The sequence below is a fragment of the Entelurus aequoreus genome, linkage group LG22 (genome assembly GCF_033978785.1).
Source record: "Entelurus aequoreus isolate RoL-2023_Sb linkage group LG22, RoL_Eaeq_v1.1, whole genome shotgun sequence".
Taxonomy (NCBI): domain Eukaryota; kingdom Metazoa; phylum Chordata; class Actinopteri; order Syngnathiformes; family Syngnathidae; genus Entelurus; species Entelurus aequoreus.
Window position 1 is genome coordinate 9,487,701 of NC_084752.1, and position 19,095 is coordinate 9,506,795.

At 38.1% G+C, this 19,095-nt stretch overlaps 1 protein-coding gene across 1 annotated transcript in view; it reads left to right on the forward strand.

Annotated features, from left to right (window-relative positions):
• Window positions 1–19,095, forward strand: part of LOC133639917 (uncharacterized) — a 105,956-nt gene that overhangs the window by 6,741 nt on the left and 80,120 nt on the right. Inside the window, exons 2-7 of the mRNA XM_062033608.1 lie at window positions 14,087–14,177; window positions 15,921–15,939; window positions 16,042–16,075; window positions 16,268–16,390; window positions 17,619–17,818; window positions 17,892–17,995. Coding sequence (XP_061889592.1) covers window positions 14,126–14,177; window positions 15,921–15,939; window positions 16,042–16,075; window positions 16,268–16,390; window positions 17,619–17,818; window positions 17,892–17,995 — 532 coding nt within the window. The 5' untranslated portion in view covers window positions 14,087–14,125. The remainder of the gene's footprint in view (window positions 1–14,086; window positions 14,178–15,920; window positions 15,940–16,041; window positions 16,076–16,267; window positions 16,391–17,618; window positions 17,819–17,891; window positions 17,996–19,095) is intronic.

The window sequence follows — 19,095 nt, forward strand, 5'->3', positions numbered from 1 at the left end:
GGATCATGTGTACATTCCTGCAACTTCCTGTTTGTAAAAAATATATTTTTATTAGTATTTATTTAATATACTAACAGCATTTCATGATTAATATTTATAAATTAAGATTCCTAATAAATGACACTAGAATAAGCACACATTTGATTGGTAAATCATAGTGTAACGACCTGGAATGACACTTTATGTGTGGTGTTGGAGTTGTCCGACTTTTTGTGTGGCTGTAAACGCATCACTGGCTAAGTGCCATATGTGCATGTGTTGGCGCAAGTGAGAAAGAGCGAGCGGCTGCTGTTGATATAACAAAGTTGCTTTTGGTCTGGTTTGTACTGCAGAAAATGACCACTTTTGCTAGATATCATTTTTTGTACTAATGTTTTGGTGATGTGTTTATGGCCGACAATAAAGAGTTTTGCTCAGTAAAGTGATCACTGGAATTCATGTCCTCAAAGCGTCTCGACAGACGTTACAATATTTGACGAAAACTGTTTTCTCTGTCGTGTCCGTGTGTCGAAAATTGTTATGCGCTTATTTTTTCATTTGATTTTGTGCGTGGCATAGATTTGCCGTGCGCAGAGGACGCTTGAGCAGTGCGCAATTGTACAGGCGCGCAACTTAGAGGGAACGTTGAGTGTGGGATACTTCTCTTGTTGCCTTATTTGTATTTGACTTTATTAAATGTATTTATATTATCATTTGGTGCAGCCGGGCCAGAGCAGGAGGGGATAGAAAGAGAAAAAAAGGAAATTGTGGGGACAAGAGGGGGATTAGACAAAAACAACAACAGTAAACACAACAATAACAACAACAACAATAGAGCAACATCAGCAAATACGACATGTACAAATATGATGGTAAAAGTGAAAGCAAATAAGCAGTTAGCGAAAAAAATAATACAGAAATGACAATGAGCATTGATACACTACAAATGGAGCAATACAAATACCAATAGAAATAGCGCTATTGATAATGAACAAAACCAATAATTTACCTCTATTATCAACAATACAGTTGTTCAAATGCATTTGAACAACCCATCACCCTTGATCACCCCCTGGGATGGTGAAGGGAGCAGTGAGCAGCAGCGGTGGCCGCGCCCGGGAATCATTTTTGGTGATTCAACCCCCAATTCCAACCCTTGATGCTGAGTGCCAAGCAGGGAGGTAATGGGTCCCATTTTTATAGTCTTTGGTGTGTAATGTAAGTGTGATCATGATGTTGTTCAATGTATAGCTTTGTTTAGCGGCCAGTCGAAAATAAGATAAACATGTATATAAAAGTAGTGGACTTGAAGTGGGTGTGGCATGGATGATTGTTTGGCGCCCAATAAAAGACTTGATGAGATAGTAAACATAGTTGTAGGCAGTGGTGTGCCGTCAGGGCCAGCAAGGCCTTCTCTGCTGGCCTAACATAACTAGAAATCATGATCAAAATTAAAGATACAATAATTGTTTTATTTACTTTCCCAAATATCAAAAATTATTCATATTCTCTTCATGTCATATTATGGTCCTTCCAGTGCTGTTGTTTTTAGTTTTAGTTTGTATCCAATCACAATTCAGCTAGCTTACGTTGCCATGCTGTACCAAATCTGCCAGATGCCTTCAAGATCAACAATGCGGGCTTCCGTGCACTGTAAGCCAGTGTTTTTCAACCTTTTTTGAGCCAAGGCACATTTTTTTCATGGAAAAAATCCCGAGGCACACCACTAGCAGAAAACATAAAAAATTTAACTCTGCAGCCGATATTGACAGTAAAAAGTCGTTCTCGCAATTGTTGGATATACATTCAAACCATAACCAACCATGCATCACTATAGCTCGTCTCAAAGTAGGTGTACGCCGTGACTAATTTTGAGTTTTTTGGTTGTTTTCCTGTGTGTAGTGTTTTAATTCTTGTCTTGCACTCCTATTTTGTTGTTGATTGTCATGTCATGTACGGATGTACTTTGTGGACGCCGTCTGCTGCTCCACACGCTGTAAGTTTTTGCTGTCGTCCAGCATTCTGTTTTTGTTTACTTTGCCACAAGTTCAGTTTTAGTTTCGTTTTGCATAGCCATCTCTAAGCTTCAATGCCTTTTCTTAGCGGCACTCTGCTTTTGTTTATTTTTGGTTTAAACATTAGATACCTTTTGACCTGCACGCTGCCTCCCGATAGACCGTTGCGATAGCCAATCAGATCACAAGTTGTTGTCAGTAAGGCCTTCTAGATGGCCTCACGTTGAACGTGACGTTTACGCGTGCTGTGATTGGATACGTCATCGGGACTGTTAGAGGATGAATTTGAGAACACATACAGTTGAGAGACAGTTGCGGTAGCCAATCAGATTGCAAGTTGTTGACAGTAGCTGTTCTGTTAAAACTAAAAGTTATAAACTCTTGTTGTTAAAGTGTGTCATGCTTGTCATTTAATTAACATTGTTACATGTGTATTTGTCGTTATCATGTGGTCAGAGTAGTTAATATATATTTGTGAAGTGTGTACTTTGAATCAAACTTTATTGACCGCAAGTTGCATAAGCCAAGCAAGGAAATTTACGGTATGTGTTTTAATTGCTGATGCGTTTTAATTGATTTTTAAATGCGCCATTAAATAACCTCTTTTGTATACAGTTGATGCGATTCAATGCCCAGCAGGGTGTGAATGTGTTCCTGTATAGTATTTCTCCAGCAATGGTCATGTGGTGACATCAATTATGGTATTTTGAGAGGTAATCATTGAAGTCCGACATCCCTGAAGGCCTAGGTGGGAAACGCACGGCCCGCCACTGGTTGTAGGACAAGGCCATTTTATTCATTTGGCACATTTCATAAACAAATATGCTTCACATAATCAAACACAAAAAAATCATTTAAAAAAACATTGCATAAAAAACATTTTAGTTGTCAAGTAAAGTAATTTTGACAGAATAAAAAAAAAAGTAATTATATATTATTACTCAAATATTCACAGTCTTAATCTTGAGTGGAATTTCCGCCCAATCTGAGATGAATAAAATTTGCCATTTCCAACCAGATATCTGTTCTTGTTAATTATCAGAAACCCACTAATAGCAGAGGTTTTCCAAAAAATGTGGCCGAATAATAAAAATGGCCCCCAGCATCTCAGTGGAAAAAGTTAGGACTAAGCTGCACTACAGTGCAACCACACTGACAACCAAGCTAAATGGTCAGCTGCAATAACTATTCCCGTTAATATTTATTCAATAGTGTATTTCCTGAAAAGACTAGCAAACCAGTTCAACCAGATCTGTAGCAGCAGGCAGGTGCACATACACCACCCACACATTTTTTTTTTTTACATTTTTTGCTTAGGTCCTATATGGCGGAAGTTGTATTTTTCCTTCCAGTAAATAATTAGTTCAGCAATCCACACCAAAAACAATATGTCTTTACTGTGTAGTATAATAAGGTTATGACATCTAGTAGATAGGGACTTTGCTTCCCCCTTAATTATTTACCTTTTTACCTTTTTTTTTTTTTAAATTTATGTCTGCATGTCTTATTATCTGCTTTTTTATGTCACTGAATAATGTTTCAGCCTTATTGCAAACAAAGTTGTACAGTTAGAAGAACAAACAGTGAGCCAGTAGAACCACTTCTGTAAAACAATTTGAATATTTCAAAATTACCATACAGAACGGAATACTCTTCAAAGCCGCACAAACCACAAATCTCAACACTCCTGGAGCACTCCTGAGCTCCGGAGCACCGCCCATGACAAGCCCTGCATTGTACTGGTGACTTACTGTATGTGTCATAAGACCTCACTAATACACCTGTGTCTCAGGTGTCAACACTTATACACACACACACTCACACACACACCCAAAGACGCTGAACTTGGCAACGACGTGATTTGGTAAGACCAATTCCATTACTTTCCAACATATTTGTATGGCTCCTCACAGTCAGTAATTATTGTGAAAAATTGTGATAATTGAAAAATATCATCTTTAGAGATGAGTTAAACCAAACATACTTTTGCTGTGTGAGCCTGTTGCGTATCCCTGGCAACATCATGTCTGTTGGGAAATTGTACAGTGGGGATCTGAACATGTGATGTACCTCATTAGGACATTTTCTCCTGCAATCAACAGCTTTTGTGCGGAAACAACGTTAATTAGCAGTGAGAAGAAGGAGTTTAAGGTGATCAATCACTTTTACTGTCTTTGGAATTATTGTATACCGCCGACATGTAAAAATACAATTGTAAAATATTTGCATTATTTATACTGTGCCTTTTTTTTATTTACCATTTGTGGTATTTCATATTATTATTAAATAGTTCCTTTATTAACATTATCAAACAATTATAATTGACCAACGTTATTTAGATTCATAATATATTGCATTCAGGCATTTATTTTTTATTTAAATCAATGCTTGTTTTTGTACTGAATGAAAGTGTATACAGTATAATATGTCTGTATGTATGACGTAAGTATATTTATGTGTGATTGCAATGCATTAAAAAGTCGCCGTAATTCTCTAAATTGCAGAAAAGTAAATAAATAATTTCCAGGTTGTTGGTTTAAATAATAATGCTTGGATTCCATTGGCAATATTTTGCAATTTACTGTTTATTATTTGATCGAATTCGCCTTTTTCAGACTGAGGGACCTCGTTTTTATTTGTCAGGAATTTATCAAAGTGTTCTAACAAAATACGAATCAATAATAATTATAATGAAATATGCTTTTAAATATTGGATACATATAAATGATAAATGATGAAATCAATATATATATCAATATATATATATATATATATATATATATATATATATATATATATATATATATATATATATATATATATATATATATATATATATATATATATATATATATTATATATAATATATTGTGTACATACACTGTAGCAGTTAATTTCTTACAACCAATTGACTATTTATTGAACCAATGCATTAAAGTGTGCAATTAATGTAATATTATTATTAATATCATTTTTACCGTATTGAGACCTATACTTTTTAAAGTTGTTAAATATCAATGTTTATGATGAAAGTCATTTTAAAAAAGAGTGAATACATTTTAACATGTGTAGGTCTGCAGCTATCGATAATTTTAGTAATCGAGTAATCTATCTATTAGTTTGTTCGAATAATCGGATAAAGCACACTTTATAACCTCAATGCGTATTTCAGGGGAAATTGTTGACGATTTTTCTGCTTGCCATAGCCTTCATTCTTTTTTCATTTTTAATAAATGCATATAATGAACATTGAAATTGCAATTTTAACATGTCAGCATTAATTTTAAAAATGAAATATAAACTCCAGTGTTCGCTGCCACACAGATCACAGCACCCGCACACCACCGCTCTCATGTAAGCTCTATCCGAGCACTCCATGCGGTCCGGATTTGATCAATTTGTATTAGTTACACTTATCAAATTATTAATAGAAGCATAAGAAGTTTTTTTCTAATCAAATTAAACGATTGAATTGATTATTTTTGCAGCCCCAATTATATGTACATTAACATACATTTGGGTTTTAGGGAAGAACCACATTTGTAATTCCAGTCTTGAACTGAAAAGGGTTTGAACAACCCAGTTTTAAAAGTGATATTGTAGTACAGTAATACAAACCCCGTTTCCATATGAGTTGGGAAATTGTGTTAGATGTAAATATAAACGGAATACAATGATTTGCAAATCATTTTCAACCCATATTCAGTTGGATATGCTACAAAGACAACATATTTGATGTTCAAACTGATAAACATTTTTTTTTTGGCAAATAATCATTAACTTTAGAATTTGATGCCAGCAAGACGTGACAAAGAAGTTGGGAAAGGTGGCAATAAATACTGATAAAGTTGAGGAATGCTCATCAAACACTTATTTGGAACATCCCACAGGTGAACAGGCAAATTGGGAACAGGTGGGTGCCATGATTGGGTATAAAAGTAGATTCCATGAAATGCTCAGTCATTCACAAACAAGGATGGGGCGAGGGTCACCACTTTGTCAACAAATGCGTGAGCAAATTGTTGAACAGTTTAAGAAAAACCTTTCTCAACCAGCTATTGCAAGGAATTTAGGGATTTCACCATCAACGCTCCGTAATATCATCAAAGGGTTAAGGGAATCTGGAGAAATCACTGCACGTAAGCAGCTAAGCCCGTGACCTTCCATCCCTCAGGCTGTACTGCATCAACAAGCGACATCAGTGTGTAAAGGATATCACCACATGGGCTCAGGAACACTTCAGAAACCCACTGTCAGTAACTACAGTTGGTCGCTACATCTGTAAGTGCCAGTTAAAGCTCTCCTATGCAAGGCGAAAACCGTTTATCAACAACACCCAGAAACGCCGTCGGCTTCGCTGGGCCTGAGCTCATCTAAGATGGACCGATACAAAGTGGAAAAGTGTTCTGTGGTCTGACGAGTCCACATTTCAAATTGTTTTTGGAAACTGTGGATGTCGTGTCCTCCGGACCAAAGAGGAAAAGAACCATCCGGATTGTTATAGGCGCAAAAGTTGAAAAGCCAGCATGTGTGATGGTATGGGGGTGTATTAGTGCCCAAGACATGGGTAACTTACACATCTGTGAAGGCGCCATTAATGCTGAAAGGTACATACAGGTTTTGGAGCAACATATGTTGCCATCCAAGCAACGTTACCATGGACGCCCCTGCTTATTTCAGCAAGACAATGCCAAGCCACGTGTTACATCAACATGGCTTCATAGTAAAAGAGTGCGGGTACTAGACTGGCCTGCCTGTAGTCCAGACCTGTCTCCCATTGAAAATGTGTGGCGCATTATGAAGCCCAAAATACCACAACGGTGACCCCCGGACTGTTGAACAACTTAAGCTGTACATCAAGCAAGAATGGGAAAGAATTCCACCTGAGAAGCTTAAAAAATGTGTCTCCTCAGTTCCCAAACGTTTACTGAGTGTTGTTAAAAGGAAAGGCCATGTAACACAGTGGTGAACATGCCCTTTCCCAACTACTTTGGCACGTGTTGCAGCCATGAAATTCTAAGTTAATTATTATTTGCAAAAAAAAAATAAAGTTTATGAGTTTGAACATGAAATATCTTGTCTTTGTAGTGCATTCAATTGAATATGGGTTGAAAAGGATTTGCAAATCATTGTATTCCGTTTATATTTACACCTAACACAATTTCCCAACTCATATGGAAACGGGGTTTGTACATAAGGAATGCAAAAAAGGGATTAAAAAAGAACATGAGCGTTTTCAAAGCACTTCAACAAAGGTCCGGCTTTAGTAAACATCACAGACTGTGTTTATCTAATCCTACTAGAATAAGCTTGAACAAACACTTGAGGTTGCTGTTGACTGGTCCACAAATAGATGAATGTTGCAATAGGGGAACATTTAGAATTAGCGCAAAACTGCTGTGCATGGGGACATTTACATGTTTTTCCTTTGTATTATTATATGTCTATGGATGTTCTCATTCATTCAGGTCATTGTATTTTCAGGGCAGTCAATCACAAGTGGAGTTTGCCTTAGAAGACGTTTCGCCTTTCATCAATGTAGCCTTCATCTGTTAATGCTCATAGACTTAGACTGGTCGGATCGAGTCAAGAAGCTGGTGTCAAAACCCTAATGTAAACGTAACGTAATACAAAACCCAAAACCAGTGAAGTTGGCACGTTGTGTAATTCGTAAATAAAAACTTTTGAACTTTGAACTTTGCGCCTAGAACAATCCAGATGGTTCTTTTCCTCTTTGTTCCGGAGGACACGACGTCCACAGTTTCCAAAAACAATTTGCAATGTGGACTCGTCAGACCACAGAACAATTTTCCACTTTGCATCAGTCCTGCTTAGATGAGCTCGGGCCCAGCGAAGCCGGCGGCGTTTCTGGGTGTTGTTGATAAATGGCTTTTGCTTCGCATAGTAGAGTTTTAACTTGCACTTACAGATGTAGCGACGAAATGTAATTACTGACAGTGGTTTTCTGAAGTGTTCCTGAGTGTTCCATGTGGTGATATCCTTCACACACTGATGTCGCTTTTTGATGCAGTACCGCCTGAGGGATCGAAGGTCCGTAATATCATCACTTTCAAAAAGCACCTGGGTCGAACTTTTGAGATCGGCCTCAGTCCACAAAGACATTCCAACATCTCACCCAAGTTAATTGGGCATACATGCACGCACACGCCCCTCCCCAAATCAACGCCTTCACCACTGCTTAATTCCTCCGGGGTTGTGGGGGCTGAGTAGCGCTTTAATAGCGGCAGCCGGCCTCCAGGGTCCCAACTCCCCCCTCCTCTGTTGCGAGTTGTTGTGATTACATGTACCATGTTTATGTGTGCCATGCTATGTGAGGTTTTTTCCTCGGACTCAGTCTGGACCACTCCTGAGGGTCCAGCCTCAGACTGATATTTTTTTTACTCTTCCCCAATTCCCACCTTTTTCCCACCTTTTTAAGGAGCGCTGTAAGTGGCTGATCCGTTGGCGGTCCCGTCTTGTCCCCCTGTAACGTATGTCTGCTCTTAGCGGGATTGTGCCGAAAATGTAATTTCAGTTCTTATGTGTCTTGTACAGGTTAAGAATGGACAAAATAAAGCTGCTGTCTGTCTGTCTTACGTGCAGTGATTTCTCCAGATTCTCTGAACCTTTTGATGATATTACGGACCGTAGATGGTAAAATCCCTACATTCCTTGCAATAGCTCGTTGAGAAATGTTCTTAAAATGTTCGACAGTTTGCTAACGCATTTGTTGACAAAGTGGTGACCCTCGCCCCATCATTGTTTGTGAATGACTGAGCATTTCATGGAAGCTGCTTTTATACCCAATCATGGCACCCACCTGTTCCCAATTAGCCTGTTCACTGTGGGATGTTCCAAATAAGTGTTTCATGAACATTCCTCAACTTTCCCAGTCTTTTTTGCTACTTGTGCCAGCTTTTTTGAAACGTGTTGCAGGCATCATATTCCAAATGAGCTAATATTTGCAAAAAGTTTTCCAGTTCGAACGTTAAGTGTCTTGTCTTTGCAGTCTATTCAATTGAATATAGGTCGAAAAGGATTAGCAAATAATTTTATTCTGTTTTTGTTTACGAGTTACACAACGTGCCAAATTCACTGGTTTTGGGTTTTGTATAATAAAAAGAAAAGATGTGGCAATGCAAAAGAGCAACCCTTCTGTCAACGCCAACAACATTTGTTAAAATGTAGTTTCCTCCTTATTGGCATCAAGGTATTGTGTGGCAAAACTATCGCTGTGGAACGACCACTAGCAGCCCAAAATCAGTCTTTGGGCTGGAATCATGGCCGTAACATTTCAGTGACAAAAATAAAATGATATGACTGATGTGTGCGCTGTACATCACCATGCGGTGGATCATCCTCTCTCAATATACGATCTTTAGGTATGCAGAGCTCGCTACAACTCCTGACGTCACCCAATTAAGTCCACTATTACTTAAAAACGTTATACGATCGGAAATGTGCTGTCAACATAACGTTAACATGAAATTATACTGACGTCGGTAATGCTGGTTTCACGGTCACCTGAATGAAATTGATACGGAACTGTCGGTATTTTGATGTCATGTTAGTCTGGTGCCGCCTCGCCCTAAACGCAGAGCCCCGTTTTGTGTGAAGAAGCGCATGTCAAATGGAAATTATGGAATGAAAAGGCGCTTCATATGAAATTGTACCCCAAATGTATTCCTGGCCATGTCATGCTGTTACTTATTAGATTGTAAAGACAGATTTCCCGTCAAACTTCCAGTCCCTCTCGTGGCGTGAGTCACTAGTACTTGAAATTCTAAACACAAGGTCTTCGGTTGAAATCCATGTCGGAGATGAAATGTCGTAAAGTTTTTAAACTTATATTTTAATGATGTTAAAATTGTTAAATACGTCAAATTTCAGCATAGTATCGTGTTGTTCAAGGTGATATATAGTTTATATGGTTGTGGGATACCCACGGTTTTAGCCTTTCAAAGCTCCTCTTGGACCACCAATTTTTGACCACGGTATTTGTCAAATCCCGGTTACGGCCTTGACTGGAATCACCCATGTTTGCATTCCATTCAGTTGTAAAAATGGCACAAAAGGAGCATCTGTGACCGAAACGTTTCTAATTCCTGTTATTTGTTGGAGGCTAACCAGTTGAGTCTTTTTGGAATGATTGAAAAGACAGAGTTGATAGGTGGTGTCGCAGACCACCTTCTTTGTTCAGAGATGGTTTTTCAAACTTGACATTGATGTTTTCCCTCATTCCCCTTCCGTACCGGAATATGTACTTCACTGTGCAACCTACTAATAAAAGTCTCAATCAATCAATCAATCAATCAATCAATACCATCTGTCCTCCCTGTCCAGAATCTGCACATTTTGGTTCTCCAAGGAGTGCTGTTTCTCCTTGAGGTACAGGTAGACAGCTGAATTTTGGCCTGGAAACGTTGCCTGTTTATGCTGTGCCATACATTGACCTAGTGCGGGGGTCGGCAAAACGCGGCTCTTTAGCGCCGCCCTAGTGGCTCTCTGGAGCTTTTTCCAAAATGTAGGAAAAATGGAAAAAGATGAGGGGGAAAAAAATATATTTTTTGTTTTAGTATGATTGCTGTAGGAGGACAAACATGACACAAACCTCCCCAATTGTTATAAAGTACACTGTTTATATTAAACATGCTTCACTGATTCGAGTATTTGGCGAGCGCCGTTTTGTCCTACTAATTTTGGCGGTCATTGAACTCACGTAGTTTGTTTACATGTATAACTTTCTCCGACTTTCTAGGACGTGTTTTATGCCACTTCTTTTTCTGTCTCATTTTGTCCACCAAACTTTTAATGTTGTGCGTGAATGCACAAAGGTGAGTTTTGTTGATGTTATTGACTTGTGTGGCGTGCTAATCAGGCATATTTGGTCACTGCATTAATGCAAGCTAATCGATGCTAACATGCTATTTAGGCTAGCGATATGTACATATTGCATCATTATGCCTCATTTGTAGGTATAGTTGAGGTCATTTAGTTTCCTTTAAGTCCTCTTAATTCAATTTATATCTCATGACACACTATCTGTATGTAATATGACTTTTAATTTTTTGCGGCTCCAGCCAGATTTGTTTTTGTATTTTTGGTCCAATATGGCTCTTTCAACATTTTGGGTTGCCGACCCCTGACCTAGTGGTTGGTTTGTTTCCCCAATGTATAAATCAGCGCATTCATCATTACACTGCATGGACAGTAGGGCTGTGAATCTTTGGGTGTCCCACGATTCGATTAAAAATCGATTGTTGGGGTCACGATTCGATTAAAAATCGATTTTTTTTTCAATTCAACACGATTCTCGATTCAAAAACGATTTTTTTTTGTTTGTTTTTTTTTGTTTTTTTTTTTTGATTTTTTTTAATGAAAACAATACCATAATAATGCAATCCAATTTCAAAACCAAACCCAACCCAGCGACATTCAGAATAGCAATTAGCAGAGCAATTGAGAGCAATTGAGGAGACACAAACATGACACGGAACAATCTAAAAGTAGTGAGACAAAAATGAATATTATCAACAACAGTATCAATATTAGTAACAATTTCAACATAGCAGTGATTAAAAATCCCTCATTGATATTATCATTACAGACATTAATAAAAAAAATAGTGTCACAGTGGCTTACACTTGCATCGCATCTCATAAGCTTGACAACACATCGTGTCCAATATTTTCCACAATAATATAATAAGTCATATTTTGGTTCATTTAATAGTTAAAACTCATTTAAATAATGGATCCCATATTCCAATATATGACTCATTATTATCTAAACTAAATGCAGTTTTTTCTACTGATATCATCTCTATAGCTTGTTTGTACCAGTCAGTATGAGTTGGACTATCAACATCTATCCATTTTAATAATACCCTTTTTGTTATTATGCATATTGAAAGAAATGCATTTTTACTCTTTGATGACATGTTACTAAATTGATGGAGATCCCCAAGAATACAAGTTTGCAGTGTCATTGGGATATTTATATTAAGAACTGTGATTGCTTCTTTTGTTGTTTTCAACCATAACTGTTTTATTCTCTGACATTCCCACAATAAATGAACAAGAGTTGCCTTGACTTCTAGCATAGTAAATAACATTAAACCCTAGTGGTAGGGTTCTAATTATGCCCAGTTTGTGTGTGTGGGTGGGGTGAGTCAAAAAATAGGTAAAACGACTGATTTTGGGCAGGGAAGTGGTCATTCCACAGTGATCGTTTTGCCATCAAATACCTCAATGCTAACGAGGGAAAATTCCATTTTAACAAATGTCGATGGCATTGACAGAAGGGTTGCTCTTTTGCATTGCAATAGGGCAGAACCCATCCGTCCATCCATTTATTATCGCTTGTCTCTTTCGGGGTCGCGGGGGGTGCTGGAGCCTATCTCAGCTGCATTCGGGCGGAAGGCGGGGTACACCCTGGACAAGTCGCCACCTCATCACAGGGCCAACACAAATAGACAGACAACATTCACACTCAGAACCATATATATATATATATATATATATATGTATATGTATATATGTATGTATATGTGTATATGTACATATATATGTATATATATATATATATATACATATATACAATCATATATATGTACTTATATATATATATATATATATATATATATATATATATATATATATATATATATATATATATATATATATATATATATATATATATATATATATATATGTATACACTACCGTTCAAAAGTTTGGGGTCACATTGAAATGTCCTTATTTTTGAAGGAAAAGCACTGTACTTTTCAATGAAGATAACTTTAAACTAGTCTTAACTTTAAAGAAATATACTCTATACATTGCTAATGTGGTAAATGACTATTCTAGCTGCAAATGTCTGGTTTTTGGTGCAATATCTACATGGGTGTATAGAGGCCCATTTCCAGCAACTATCACTCCAGTGTTCTAATGGTACAATGTGTTTGCTCATTGGCTAATTGATAATTAGAAAACCCTCGTGCAATCATGTTCACACATCTGAAAACAGTTTAGCTCGTTACAGAAGCTACAAAACTGACCTTCCTTTGAGCAGATTGAGTTTCTGGAGCATCACATTTGTGGGGTCAATTAAACGCTCAAAATGGCCGGAAAAAGAGAACTTTCATCTGAAACTCGACAGTCTATTCTTGTTCTTAGAAATGAAGGCTATTCCACAAAATTGTTTGGGTGACCCCAAACTTTTGAACGGTAGTGTATATATATATATATATATATATATATATATATATATATATATATATATATACTCTCTCTATATATATATATATATATACTCTCTCTCTATATATACATATATACACACACAAGCCAGTGTGGCTGGGCCGTGTGTACGTTGGTAAACCTCACTACCTGACAACCTGAAAAGCAGTGCTGGCTATTGGGTTGATAGTTCAGGCTTTTAGCTCGGTAGATAGCACTCTCGTCTCTCATGCCAGACGATCCAGATTTGAGTCCCGGATGGAACACAATACAGAGACTGAACCAGGCGGGTAACAAATATACAAATATTCAAGTAGCCTACTACATGAAAATGTTATTTAGGGTAAGTAGAGAGGCGATGAGATTGAGAAGCTGGTAACACGGCAAAATGTAATGTTAAGCTCTATTTAACAGAGAAATAAAGCTTAACATTACACAGAAAAGACAGAAAACACATCATGTTCCCTTGCTAACAAGTTGTTTTTCCACTGATGACCTGTATTTTGTTGTTTAAAAGTAGCATCACGCTCTTTGTGTTGATTGTAAAGAAATGGACAGTGTCGAATTTCAGCATTCTTCTCAGTGATGCAAAACATTATCTGAAACTCTTTGTGTCACAACATGATGAAGGTCACAGATGGTTCTAGAGAAGCATCTGACTGGCCGCTCCCTGATTAGTATCAGCCGCCGCTCACATTACCAACTATCTTATAAGTCTAAACACAATCTAACTTCAATGAAACACAGACAGCATAAGCAGATCAGAATGGATTTACAGTAAATACACTTTTTTGATCAGTATTCAAGTTTGATGTTGAGTGATTCATCTGACGTCTCTGATATTCTCCCCAGAGATTTGCGCCCCGCCATCCTCATGAGAGCAGTGGCATCATGAAATCACTCTACATTTTCCTGCTCCTCTACTTCCTGTGGGGCTGCTTTGGTAAGAGAAGATCAGCTTCTTTGTGATCGGTTGCTTTTCCTGCTCAATAAACAGTGCAACCTCTGGGATTTGAGCAATTGGTTCAAATTCGATACAGTTTCCCATAAAACCTCATGGAAATAATCTGTTTCAACCCTTTTTAAAAAGTATGTTTTAAGCAGGGTGTTTACATTTAGCATTATACATGTATAAGAATACAATTAGCAAATACAGACAGTTTGAGTGTACAGTATAAAAATTATAATCGTTGATGATCATAAGTAAAATATATAAAGTAAAACCTGATTTATGTAACTTTTATAGTGCAGTTTGTGTATGTTTGGGTGGATTCACTGAGACTGGTTTGGTGACTTAGACTCTAAGAGCAATGCATTGCCGTACCTGCTCTTTTACCTAGTGGGTAAACAATAGGATAAAAAACACAAAGAAATTGTGACACAGGATGTATACCAGGGGTCACCAACCTTTTTGAAACCAAGAGCTACTTCTTGGGTACTGATTAATGCGAAGGGCTACCAGTTTGATACACACTTAAATAAATTGCCAGAAATAGCCAAATTGCTCAATTTACCTTTAACTCTATGTTATTATTAATAATTAATGATATTTACACTTAATTGAACGGTTTAAAAGAGGAGAAAACACGAAAAAAAATGACAATTAAATTTTGAAACATAGTTTATCTTCAATTTCGACTCTTTAAAATTCAAAATTCAACCGAAAAAAAGAAGAGAAAAACTAGCTAATTCGAATCTTTTTGAAAAAATTAAAAAAAATAATTTATGGAACATCATTAGTAATTTTTCCTGATTAAGATTAATTTTAGAATTTTGATGACATGTTTTAAATAGGTTAAAATCCAATATGCACTTTGTTAGAATATATAACAAATTGGACCAAGCTATATTTCTAACAAAGACAAATCATTATTTCTTCTAGATTTTCCAGAACAAAATTTTTAAAAGAAATTCAAAAGACTTTGAAATGAGATTTAAATTTGATTCTACAGATTTTCTAGATTTGCCAGAATATATATTTTTTAATTTTAATCATAAGTTTGAAGAAATATTTCACAAATATTCTTCGGCGAAAAAACAGAAGCTAAAATGAAGAATTAAATTACAATTTATTTATTATTCTTTACAATAAAAAAAATAAATTTACTTGAACATTGATTTAAATTGTCAGGAAAGAAGCGGAAGGAATTTAAAAGGTAAAAAGGTATATGTGTTTAAAAATCCTAGAATCAATTTTAAGGTTGTATTTTTTCTCTAAAATTGTCTTTCTGAAAGTTATAACAAGCAAAGTAAAAAAAATTATGAATTTATTTAAACAAGTGAAGACCAAGTCTTTAAAATATTTTCTTGGATTTTCCAATTCTATTTGAGTTTTGTCTCTCTTAGAATTAAAAATGTTGGGCAAAGCGAGACCAGCTTGCTAGTAAATAAATACAATTAAAAAATAGAGGCAGCTCACTGGTAAGTGCTGCTATTTGAGCTATTTTTAGAACAGGCCAGCGGGCGACTCATCTGGTCCTTACGGGCGACCTGGTGCCTGCGGGCACCGCGTTGGTGACCCCTGATGTATACTTGTGCTCACTCTATTGAGGGCAACAAAAGTTTTAAATCAAACAGATTTAATCATGCAAACCGTACATACATATTTTTCTATGAATCCTTTCTTTGACTGAATGCACTGATTGATAATCATCTCATCAAGTATTCGTATGTTTACCCTGAACAGAGCCATCAAGTCAACAAAGGTAAGATGAGAACTAATCCGTTGTATGTTTATTTTTTCCATAATTAAAATTTTACATCATCCTTTTTGTTTGTGTATTCATTGCCCTGCAACACGGATGCAGAGATGAAACCTGCAACTCAACAGCAACCTGCTCCGTGAGTGAAGCAGAGCATTTTGCACTTATGAAACATCGAGTGAAATTTTGTCTTTTGTGTTTTTTTCCCTTTCACTTGATCCTTGATAGGACCAAAATCAAGTAACACATACTGACCATCTGCTCTTTTTGGACAATCCATGTTATTTTCATCTTTCTTTTCTGGTCAATGATGATTATTATTTTCTCGTAGGTACCAGATGCAGCGTCGGGCTTCCTCCAGTGCGTGGGCTTACCTGCATCAGATACCGGACGAGATCACTTGCGGAATCTGAAAGGAATGCTGGAAGCGGCAATGGACGTGTTCACCTTCATGGTAGGCTGAAATGATCACACCAACAATCAAATTTTTGGTACATGACTAAAGGAATGTTGTTGCAAATTCTGACTTGACAAGTTCATTGTTCTTTATCGCGATCTCATAACATGGCGCAGGCAAACGATTTCTTTTGATCGTATGTTTGGTAGTTCATGCTAACCCACAATGAGAGAAAGAAACATGCATGATATTGGTATCCCCACCTTCTACCATCCTAGTCACGTCCGTTGTGTCCTTGGGCAAGACACTTCACCCTTGCTCCTGATGGGTGCTGGTAGCGCCTTGCATGGCAGCTCCCTCCATCAGTGTGTGAATGTGTGTGTGAATGGGTGGATGTGGAAATACTGTCAAAGCGCTTTGAGTACCTTGAAGGTAGAAAAGCGCTATACAAGTATAACCCATTTATCATTTATCATTATTGTTGCGTCTGGGGTACAAAACAGTGTTTGACTTACAGACTTCAGGACAGACTCCTAAAGCAGATTTTAGAAAAAGGCTCTGCTTACCTTAAATTGTGTTGGCCAAGTGAGTCTGTCGAGAAGAGTGCAAGAGAAGGTCCAATTCGTCAGCGTGTCATCCCGGACGAGCCCCCAAATTGTTGCGTCTGACCAGATGTTCCTCTAAGGGGAATTTAAAACGCTGGTCACTCCCAAGTTCTTTTGATGCCACATAAGCTGAGCTCAAATCGACCACCAGGACAGAATAGGTATTTTGTAATTTATTTTCAAATATTTGAAGAGACCAGCATTGAATAACATACAAAATGCGTAGCCAAAGTTGATCTGAAAACATCACGGAAAACACTCTCTTCTTCAATATCTCTCCGCCCGCCCTCACCTGCCAGCACAGATGCCCATTGTGTTCGTTATCTCAATTCGGCCCGAGAAGGAAAAAGGGAGGACTCCTCTTCTCTGCCTCCTTCTTCAAGGCTATAGAAATATAAAAGAAGTACCTCTTAATTATGGATATATGTGGATATATGCATCCGTCAGTGTGTTTTTGATTTTCTGATGACTAGTGCGGCTTTATTGTCCGGAAAATACGGTATATCTTTTTTTCCTGTGTGATCGTTTACCTGTGTTCTCTGATTGGCTGGTATAAATCACATGCTTCAGCTGCCTTACAGTGTGCATGTAATGTCCATCTTGACTTCCATTAATGTCACCCAATATGCCTTACTCTTTTTTTCGGCCAACCTCCTTTCAACTTTCTCATCATTTTGCAGAGGTCCAGTGCAGAAAGAGTGCCACTTTTCCACCTGCTGGCCAATATGACTTTGGACCCCGAAGCAGACCCCCTCCATAACGAGGCCCTGGTGAAGATGTGGCTGGAGGTCAAGATGAAACCATTGTTGAAATCCATTAACAGGCACATGCTGGCCTGTCTCAGCACCAAGAACTTCAGCTGCTCCGCCTACCAGACCGTGTATGTCGCCGTCCACGCTGTGACCCCTTCTTTCATGCCGACTGCCTTCTAAATCATCTGCATTTTCTTGCAGGGTGAAGGAGCTCAGCCACCATTTCTCTGAGATGATTCCTGAGAGACAAAAATGGGTCTACTCATTCTTCATGTACCCGTTCCTGTCGGGAAATGGAGTAGCTGGTACAGTAATGCCTTTTTGTTCAATTCTTTCAACTCTAAGCTGAAAGTCCACACTTCCAACATGTTCAATCAATCAATCAATCAATGTTTATTTATATAGCCCTAAATCACAAGTGTCTCAAAGGGCTGTACAAGCCACAACGACATCCTCGGTACAGAGCCCACATACGGGCAAGGAAAAACTCACCCCAGTGGGACGTCGGTGAATGACTATGAGAAACCTTGGAGAGGACCGCATATGTGGGTAACCCCCCCCCCTCTAGGGGAGACCGAAAGCAACGGATGTCGAGTGGGTCTGACATAACATTGTGAAAGTCCAGTCCACAGTGGATCCAACACATCAGCGGGAGTCCAGTCCACAGCGGGGCCAACAGGAAACCATCCCGAACGGAGACGGGTCAGCAGCGCAGAGATGTCCCCAACCGATGCACAGGCTAGTGGTCCACCCGGGGTCCCGGCTCTGGACAGCCAGCACTTCATCCATGGCCACCGGACCTATGCAACTCCCCCTCGCAAGGGACAGGGGAGAAGAGGAGAGAAGAAAAGAAACGGCAGATCAACTGGTCTAAAAAAAGGGGGGGTCTATTTAAAGGCTAGATTATACAAATGAGTTTTAAGATGGGACTTAAATGCTTCTACTGAGGTAGCATCTCTAACTGTTACCGGGAGGGCATTCCAGAGTACTGGAGCCCGAATAGAAAACGCTCTATAGCCCGCAGACTTTTTTTTGGCTCTGGGAATCACTAATAAGCCGGAGTTCTTTGAACGCAGATTTCTTGTCGGGACATATGGTACAATACAATCGGCGAGATAGGCTGGAGCTAAACCGTGTAATATTTTATACGTAAGTAGTAAAACCTTAAAGTCGCATCTTAAGTGCACAGGAAGCCAGTGCAAGTGAGCCAGTATAGGCGTAATATGATCAAACTTTCTTGTTTTTGTCAAAAGCCTTGCAGCCGCATTTTGTACCAACTGTAATCTTTTAATGCTAGACATAGGGAGGCCCGAAAATAATACGTTACAGTAATCGAGACGAGACGTAACGAACGCATGAATAATGATCTCAGCGTCGCTAGTGGACAAGATGGAACGAATTTTAG